The 10,097-nt window shown below is 37.9% G+C and overlaps 1 protein-coding gene across 1 annotated transcript; it reads right to left on the reverse strand.

The window, feature by feature from the left end:
* Positions 1-1,370: 1,370 nt before the first annotated feature.
* u2af1 (U2 small nuclear RNA auxiliary factor 1) lies at positions 1,371-8,561 on the reverse strand. Its single transcript, XM_084908248.1, has 8 exons — positions 8,457-8,561; positions 6,872-6,959; positions 6,583-6,649; positions 5,342-5,391; positions 3,703-3,801; positions 3,473-3,606; positions 1,793-1,885; positions 1,371-1,700 (listed from the first exon to the last, which is right to left on the reverse strand). Exons 1-8 carry the CDS (start codon positions 8,498-8,500, stop codon positions 1,559-1,561), a joined length of 717 nt encoding a protein of 238 aa, XP_084764374.1. The 5' UTR covers positions 8,501-8,561; the 3' UTR covers positions 1,371-1,558.
* Between the last annotated feature and the right edge of the window lie 1,536 nt (positions 8,562-10,097).

The following is a 10,097-nucleotide window of genomic DNA, read 5'->3' on the forward strand; positions in this document are numbered from 1 at the left end:
ATACAACAAAGAAGACCCGGGACTGTCGAGCAACTTATCCTCTATGAACAACAATGGAACAACAATCCTCTCCCAAAAGTCCAGCATCTGGGTCCTGGACAACGAAGCTAGCTCGGCACATTCGGTGATATCTTCACATTATCTGAATCAACTTACCTGTAACCTGCACAAATCAAATCAATGAGCGGCCACACGATCAACTCGATAGATTAACCCTGGGTTTCCCTGCGCGTTCACATGAAAGGGGTGGCGTTAGCAGAATCTGACCAATCACAAGCGGTGCGACTGACTTCAGAGAGATAAAACTATATTATAAGAGGTTAGAAGCACGGGGAAAGAGGTTAATAGAATTCAATATTGTTGAAATTACAACTCCATCGTAAAGTCGCGTTATGCTTTTAGGGATTATAATAAATATATTTTTTTAAAAATCTTTATGCATTTGTTGTTTAAAGCGGAACAAAATCCAGAATCTGCGCAAATTTGATGATGTCAGCAAACACAAATAAATGCTCTATTTTGACATCGTGTATTTATAGAGCGATAATACTTTAAATTATTTTCCAGAGAGCTGATTGGTCAGTAGGGTGATTTCATACCAGCGGATCTGTAATCTTAAAACTACAACCGGCTTCAGAGCAGGTTATGGTCACAGCATAGGTTTCCATGGAGATATTCCTCCTTTAAGAAGTGAACCACCTTAAATGTGCAGGAAACGCAGAGTTAATCCTGAAATTAGCTGGATAAGACAAAAGTGCTTCATAGTATGGGCCTCTGGTCTCAGTTCCCCACGGAAGAGGATTAGGGCCAACAAAAAACAAAAACGTGGGCACATCTTTTCTTTTTTTCTCCTTTTCCAGATTAAAGTCAGAATTCTGACTTTTTTCTCAGAATTCTGGAAAAGAAGAAAAAGGACATACCCATGTTTTTCCCCTCGGTGGCCCTAATCCTCAGCTGTAGTTTAAACATTCAGTTCTGTTCTACTGTGAATAAAACAAACAAACAAACAAATGTTCGCATGAGATTCACAAATCATTGCATTGTTTTTATTTACATTTTACACAGCCGGATATTGTTTTATCCGCCTATGAAACAAATGATCCAATTTCTGTCTACAGCCTATATGAGATATAAAATCTTGAATCACATGTAATAGAAATGGAAGTAACTATGGCAGCAGAAATGAGTGGGCAAGAAAATCCTGTTTTTTAAATTTTTAAACTAAGAAATTATCCTGGATCATGAACTTCTTCACGACTAAGTTCAACAACACACTACATGTGAGGAATAATGACTCATCAGTGGCTATATATGATTTTGAAATGAATGCTTACTATGAAATATGAAATGAGACTCAGTAATCATTATCGTTTGGTACAAATTTAAATTTAATGAAGTGAAAGTCATTTTCAGAAATCAAGAAAAATCAAACTCCTCAGTGGATTCACATCTTCGAAACAGCTACCTTTCAGTTAGTCCCAAAACAGATCTGCAAGGGTACAAACTTAAAAAAAGACAGGGATGAACACAGGGAGGGCAAGTAGTCACTGCTCGAAGTTCAGAATCGCCCCGAACGTTCTCTGTCTCTGGAGCGACGTCTCTCATGGTCACGGCCGCCTCCTCGACCCCTGTCCCTGTCTCTGTCCCTGTCCCTCGAGCGAGACCGCCTGTCTCTTGACCGAGACCGAGACCTGATGCGGCTGTAGGTGTGAGGAGGTAGAGGATTAGGAACTGTGACAAAATGTGAAACATCCGAAGGTTTAACGACGTGCCTGACATGCAAAGTTTGTACCTCTTCCTTCGACGGCCGTAGAGCTCTCTCCTCAGCTCACGTGAGATGGGTTTCAGATGCATGAAGTTACAGAAACCACCACGAGTGCATTCCCTGTGGAGAGAGCACACAAAGCATATGAAAACCAGGGCAGCAAGAATCAGAGAACTCAGAGGACATATTTCACCCATCTCTCTACTATACTGGCTTCTCTTCATTGGTTCCCTCTTGAATCAAGAATCTAATTTAAAATAATTCACATACAAGGTCTTGAATAATCAGGCCCCATCTCATCTTAAAGACCTCATAGTACCGTATCACCCAAATAAAGCACTTCACTCTCAGACTGCTGGTTTACTTGTGGTTCCTGGAGTAGTTAAAAGTAAAATGGGAGGGAGAGCCTTCAGCTTTCAGGTCCCCTTCTCTGGAACCAGCTCCCAGTTTGGATTCGGGAGACAAGACACCTGCTCTACTTTTAGGATTGGGGTTAACACTTTTCTTTTTTGCTAAAGCATATAGTTAGGGCTGGATCAGGTGGCCCTGAATCCTCCCTTAGATATGCTGCAATAGCTGTAGGTTGCTGGGAGATTCCCATGATGCATTAAGTGTATCCTTTTCATTCCCCGTTCTTTCTCTCCAATCACTATGACTTTATACACCACTCTCCATTTAATCATTAGTTATTATTAATCTCTAGCTCGTCCATAGAATCTTCTAGAACCTGGTTTTGCTGGAGGTGTCTTCTCATTAAAAGGGAGTTTTTCCTCCCCACTCTCGCCAAACCACTTGCTCACACGGAGTCATCTGATTGTTGAGTTTTCTCTGTATTATTTTAAGGACTTTACCTTACAATATAAAGCACCTTGAGGCAACTATTGTTGTGATTTGGCGTTTTATAAATAAAAATTAATTTAATTTAATTACTTTTCCCAGGAACAAACAGAAGCTTCTAGTTAGAAACTTTACCTTGAACTTAAAAAAAGAAGTACTCATGAGTGGACTGTGACAGTGACTTTCATTAGGCGCACCATGAATAGGATACCAAACACTGCTTTAAACTTTAAACCTCTAAAATGAATCAGCTAATTGGTAAATAGGTTTTACTTGTGCTGATTAAATGATCAGAAATTGCCAAACAGATCTGAGTTTCTGTTTCTCTCCAGCACATTTTTTTTTTTATACATACATACATACATACATACATACATACATACACACACATACATACATCAAGTTAAAATAATCAAAACTGGCCAAACCTATACCGAACAAGAATTTCACCACTGCTAAACAATATCATATTTCTACCATCCTCACTTTAGTTCAATAAAACAATTAAATACTGAACTACTGGAAACACATAGCTGGTTTTGCAAATGAACTTGATGTTGGAAAAAACAAAAAACAGTTTAGGACACTGTCTGAAGCTGTCCTTTATTACATGTGGTACACAACATTAAACAACTGGAAATACTGTGTTGGCTTTGGCTGAAGCAGCTGGCTAAACAGAGCGAATGATGCAACGGGGGGGGACCAGGCATCTGCTCACTAGCTGTGAATTTACCAAACTATTATAATCTGACTCTGTATCAGAAAGCTGGCCCAACCTGACTGTGTTGGATATTCCTGTTCTGGACCCTCTGTAAGGCCTTTTGGGGTTAAATACAGCTTGTAAGCTGTTTCCTTTGATGTAAAACTCACCCGATCTCATACTGGCGACAGCAGGCTTCTCTAAAGTCTGTGACAGGAGACAGCTCAGCATGGATGGGCTGTCCATTAAACCACCGATTGTTTAGGTCTATCACAGCCTTCTCAGCGTCCTCCTCTTTACGAAACTACAAAGAGAGATGGCAGTCGAAGAGAAAAGTTATGTCAGTGGATCAAAGCCAAATTTCACTACATTTCAGGGAAAGTGGAAGCCTGACACTCACCTTCACATACACGTTTCCAACTAGGTGGTCACCGAGGTTGTCACATACGTTCATTTCCTCCACTTCGCCGTACTTTTCTTCCATCTCTGTGAACACCTCCTGTGAGGAAATGATAGAGAAGTCAAGTCTGATGTTATGTGCGCACAGTGTTGGGGAGTAACGGAATACATGTACCGCCGTTACGTATTTAAAATACAAAATATGAGTAACTGTATTCCGTTACAGTTACCATTTAAAAAGGTGGTATTTAGAATATAGTTACTTTGTTGAAATAAATGGATTACACTGCGGTATTTTCCTGTTTCATATTGTCGTGGGTCAGGACTGTTTGGGTTTTGTTTGACAGCTATGTTCCAGGCGGCAGCGTTATGGTTGCCATGGTTACAGGGTGACGCGTGCTCTCTGCGACTGTGTGTTTCCTGGGTGAGAGAGGCCTTTTTGTTGTTGTTGTGCTAAGCTACAGAATGCTACAGGCATAGCCCTAAAGAATGTAGCCTCATGGGCAGTGTAGTCCGTGCTCCAGGGAGAATGGACTGCCATACCCGTTATGTGTCTTTGAGCGTGAGGAGGGAGAAAAAGGAAGTAGAAAAGTACGAGCTGTCACCGAGCAGAAACGGGAGCTGGAAGCATGTAAATATAATAATAACCACTGCAGCCAAGAAGAGTGCCTGACGAGCACAGTTGTAAGTAAGCTATTAAGACTCGACTGTACACTGTGTTCCTGTTTTCCTCCGAAACAATAAGTTCCGTTGGAGCAGCCTTTCAACGCCTCTCTCTGTCTCTCGCTAGCAAAGTTGACTCAGACAACAAAGTAAAGCTAGTTTTCGGCTATGAGCCCAACACAGAACCCGACGTATTAGCCAGAGGTCCCTTTACTACGGTTCGGAGCCGCGGGCCTTCAGTAATAGTAATAAATCACACAGCAATCGTACATTCATGCAGTTGTAAAAAACATGATAATATATTAAGTAATCCAAAGTATTCAGAATACTTTACTCTCATTGAGTAACGTAATGGAATACGTTACAAAATACATTTTCGGGCATGTATTCTGTAATCTGTAGTGGAATACATTTTAAAAGTAACCTTCCCAACACTGTGTGCGCATTGTGAGCATTGACTACAACAAATCAGTTAAGAGCCCGTTAAAGGAAAATATGCACGACTCCTTTCTCAGTGGGAAGCTGAAGAAGATATCTGAACCCACTCTTCTGTTTGTTCAGCGAATGTGCAACAGCAGCTATCAGTTAGTTAAGATACACATGTAAAATCTTTGAAAGAGCACCAAAATAGATCTTTTTCAAAATCAATGAACACAACATTTAGCTGTTTTAACCCAAGCTGTTCCCCATATCCAGTATTTATCTTAGACTAAGCAAACTGACTGCTGGTTGACGTTCACCATACAGACATCAGAATGACATCAGTTGTCATCCAATTGCCCAACAAAAACTATATTTTGCATGATGTCACACCAATCCAACAACTTTGCATCTTTTATTTTTAGTTCTTGAGAATAGATCTTCATTAATTACCATAAACACGGTTAGAAAAAAATGCACCAGTGGAAAAGTGGTGCGGTCATGGTTTGAGGCAAAGAGGCACAACATGAGAAATACTTCAAAAGGGAATGAATTACCTCAAAAAACTCATCATAGTGCTCCTGCATCTCCGTGTCACTGATGGTACCTAGTGGTTAGAGATAATTCACAGTTTCAGCAACAAATACTAAGTTGCATAAAATAATTTCTTGCAATGACATCAATGGTCAGTTCACATTAACTGCTCGTTTTCAGGTGGTAAATGTAATTAAAGTGCAAATGCATTTCTTTAAATTAATAGGTGTGAGTTAGCATTCAAAATATCTGATAAATGAAAATTAAAAAAAGGAAGAAGAGACATGAGAAACACCCTTAAACAGAGTCATGAGTGGCACTGGCAACATATGCTTGGAGCAAGAAATTAGGAACTAGCTATCGAGCTAGTGGGTAACAGACGTCTCCGAAAACGTCGGAGCGCTTTTGAAAATATGTGGTGTCTTGATAAACTGAGCAGATATTTGAGGTTTACACAGCTACATTCTCGCCTGAAAATATGTTAAATGTTTATTTTGTGACCCAGAAAGAATAATAAGAGTAACATTAAAACTAACTAGCTGCCGCCATTGTTGTAAACTGAGCTGGGCTGCGCTATGAATTCTGGGACACTGCTTCTTCTTCTTCTTCGGGGTTTAACGGCAGCTGGCATCCTTGTACATGCAGTGCTGCCATCTTCTGTTTCAGTGCGTTATTACACTCTTAAATCCTACCACTTATTCCTGCGTCTTTTGGGATCTTACAAAGCTTCAAACGACGCGTCGACTATTAAATCAGTCGTCGACGATTTTGATAGTCGACGTAATCGTGACTAGTCGACTAATCGTGGCAGCCCTACCTTTAAATGTAACAAATGTCGAATAAGATTAAAAAACAGCTAACCAACAGTTTGTTATAAATAACAGAATAAATAAATCCAGTGAATAAGTGCTTAAGATGTAGACATGAATAATCTATACACAGTGTAATTGTTGCTATAGTCCAGATAGAAGACACTTTTCAGTTGGCGTGTTTCTGTAAGTACAGCTAACACATTGATTTTAATTAACTATGTAAATAAAAACATTAGAAAGGGCTTGATAAGCTTCGCTTCATTGTGTCACTTTAAACCTCAATTGCTGTCTACTCGCAGCAGCACGGGTGGCAAACAGACACAACATGGGTAAAGGTCAATAAAAAATAAATAACTTTTCAGACACTCACAGACCACATTTTTAATAATAGTAATATTTTAATAATTTTATAATGATGGCCTATTTTTTTACTTTTTTTTTTTTTAACTTACAGGTCAGGCCGTCCACAGACTGGGCGCTGTTCTGGGGGTTCCGGTAAATGTTCAGGAGGGCAATCGTCTGAAGCACAAAAGTGGACGATGATGAGCACTTATACACATTGGGTATCAAATTACAATATTTAGCAGATCAAGCCAATCCCAAAATCAAAAATTGTGATTGTAAAGTACACTTTTATTTTGTGCGCAGTTTATTAACTCTTATCTGCCATTTCTGTGAGGTCTGTGCTGCTCTTTTATCAATTTGAATACTAGAAATAAAACTCGAGGATCGGCAACTTACCTGGCTAAATGTCGGCTTATTGTGTAATCTGGAGCAGCGGTCACCATGTCGGCAGGCACCAATTTTAAAATAAAAAGAGCAGTTCACCCTGTAAAACAAAATATATTAAGAGCACTGAAAAATGGGAGGCTGTACTCTCAGGTGAGGTAAACATAAAAACAATGTTTATTAATATTTCTGAATACAAAAAAACAAACTGATACCCTAAAAGATCTAGATGGGACTAGAAAACATACAACACATAACAAATAACATTAAAAAGAACAAGTATGGAAAACCCTGTGAACTCCTGGTAGTTTACATGACTACTGACATTATTTCTTATTTCATTGTATCTTCTTCCAGCTGCTCCTACCTCAATCTGCCTTTCCTCCTTCACTACATTTATCAATTGTCTCTGTTGTTTTCCTCTTTTCCCTCCTTCCTAGCAGCTCCATATTCAACATCCTTTGTCCAGTATTTTCACCACGTCCAAACCATCTGAACCTTGCTTCTCTATCGTTGTCTCCAAATCACTCAACTTGAGCCATCCTATTTTACATATATACTCATTTCTAATCCTGTCCATCAAGGTCATTCTCAATGTCAATCTAGCATATTCAACTGGTTTTTTTGTCAGTGCCATTATCTCCAAACCATACATCATAGCAGGTCTCACCCCTGACACTCCTCCTGCCTGCACACTCTTCTTCAACTGTTGTTTCGGATGACTGTATGGCCCAATATTTCAGAATTGTTTATAATACTGAAAAAAGTACGTTTCCATCACCTTCGAGTTGTACCATTTACTTAAATAGTAAATTTCAAAATTCTATTGTACAAAAAATCAGCTCAATTTCTTCAAGATCGCCCTGCTCTAATACACCCAAACTACTGCTGGTTACACATTCCACTTTCACTTTACATGATCATTTAACTCAGTATTGAACCGTTTTCACTCAGTATTATTATTAAAAAAATTTTAATAACAACCCATGAAGTTTTACACGTTTTCATTTCAATGTCTGCTTTACATTTCTACGAGGCTACGTTGCTTCATTGGGCATAAAAACGCTTTTTTGTTGGCGGTTCAGCAAATTAACTGTTACAACTCGGAAAGAGGACAATCGAAAACAGTACAATGAATAAAATAGCGGTCTAGACAAATTACAAAGACGAAGTTTATTTACCTAAATGCGATTAAGGAGCACTTGTAGTATGTTGGAGGTTTCCATTGTTTCAAACACGTGTGAGTTTTACAAAGTATGATATTTGTTAACGCCAATAAAGGGTCTAGTTTGTGCACCACTTACGCTCAACTTTGATTAGTGAATTTACTATATTTTCATTTAAAGTTACCCGCTGTGATTGCTTTCTGACCAGCTCAGCACTCATCACCCAGATGTTGCTAGCTAGCTTTTAGCACGAGCGGCGCGGTTTTTCACTTGCGAAAGCTAGCATATCGCGCTAGCAGATAAAGCCACAGAAGCCTAGCCAGCTCCATGCTGTAAATACCACAAGACCAAATCCTGTCAGTAAAAAGTAGCCATAGGATAAACAGATGAAAATTAAGACTGAAATTACCAAGTTAACATTAAATACTTACTTATCTTTTTCTGTCCCAAAAATGGATGCTAGGTACTCCGCCATCTTGGCTCGCTTGTAGCGTCAACAATTGTATTTCCGGTAAAGGGCCTCCAAAGTAAAAGCCTAACCTCTGTCTGCGCTAATAATAAAACAATTTAACAGTTTATAAGGCACCCATGCATAGTATCTTTGTAAAATTATTATTTTTTGCCAGCATAGGGAACTGTCATTTAAATTTAAATTTGTAAAATGTGCTCAACTGCATAATGGTGGCATCATTAAGTTAAATTATCCACTGTGCAATGAACGGTTAAAATCTATTTATTTATGTGTGGCTCAAGAGTTAAAGTTTCTTTTGTTTCTGGCCCCTTTTCTTTTTTTAAGACTAGAAACTCCCAAAATATTCCTCAACAGAGAAAAATCATTTATATTTGTACAAAAGCCCCATACTCTTACAGATTTTACATCTGATTATTTATTTTATATCCAGCTAATTCGACCCTTAATCTAGCAAATCTAGAGTTGACATATTTCAGAATTCACTAATCAACTTAAACTTGTTTTAAATTCTGATAAAACGAGGTCTATATTATACACAAGCTTATTTAAAAGTATCCAGCCAGTCCATATTGAAACAAAATGAAACTACTGATTCTTATGGATGTTTAAGACTCTGCCTGGATGCTAGTCTCACTTTTAAGACCCATGTGGAACACCTATGAAGAGAATTAAAAGGAAAGATTGGATTCATATTTTGAAACAAATTCTGTTTTCAATCATTAGTCATCACATAGCTTTACAAGTCACAATTTTGTCTATGTGTTATTATGGTAATATTGCTAATATGCATGCTTCTGCATCCATCTTCAAGTTTCTTGATTCAGTCTCACAGTTGTAATTTATCAAAGCTGAATCTTCTTATTCAACCTTGCTATAATATGAAAAGATGTGATGGTAGTATTGTGTGATATTTATTTCCAAAGTTATACTGCAAAGATTGCCTGATTACCTCTGCTCTTTGATTACTATTAAATAAAAAAGTAGATTTAAATGGAACAAGCAACAAGTCTCTGATTTCATTGGATCTGCATCTGAATCCCTGTATTCTTTTTCTTTCTGTACACAAATGTTTTTGAAAAGGAGATCTCAATCTCAATGCATCAACCTGTTTAAATGAAGGATTTAACAATAGTTCACATGTACGTGTGTATTTGTTTTCCTTAGAAATGGTTTAATAATTTACCAATTTAGCTTTCTTGATTACATTTTCATATTACATCATTAAAAAAACCAAAATGATAAATTGCTGCAGCATCTAACGCCTTGAAATACATGAAAATGATACACAAAACCGACTTGCAATGTTTTACAAATAAAATAAGGAAACATGAATGCTATGGACTTCATCAGGAGATATTTATTTAGTAATCTCTATATTTTACATGTCAAAACATTATAGGGAATCAAAAGGAAACATAACCACATGTTTAGTGGATAGATTGGCTGGTCCATTGCATTATGTTTGCGGCTCCTTTACGAAAAAATGAACAGCAAAAACACATGTAGGGTCTATTCTAATCAAAGTACAATTAGAATAACACTTTAATGATTTAGCTTTCCTATTAGTTATAATCCCATCAGTTATAGTAATGCACATCAA

The sequence above is a fragment of the Perissodus microlepis genome, chromosome 16 (assembly GCF_051167445.1).
Source record: "Perissodus microlepis isolate ML-2025 ecotype Zambia chromosome 16, ASM5116744v1, whole genome shotgun sequence".
Lineage (NCBI taxonomy): Eukaryota > Metazoa > Chordata > Actinopteri > Cichliformes > Cichlidae > Perissodus > Perissodus microlepis.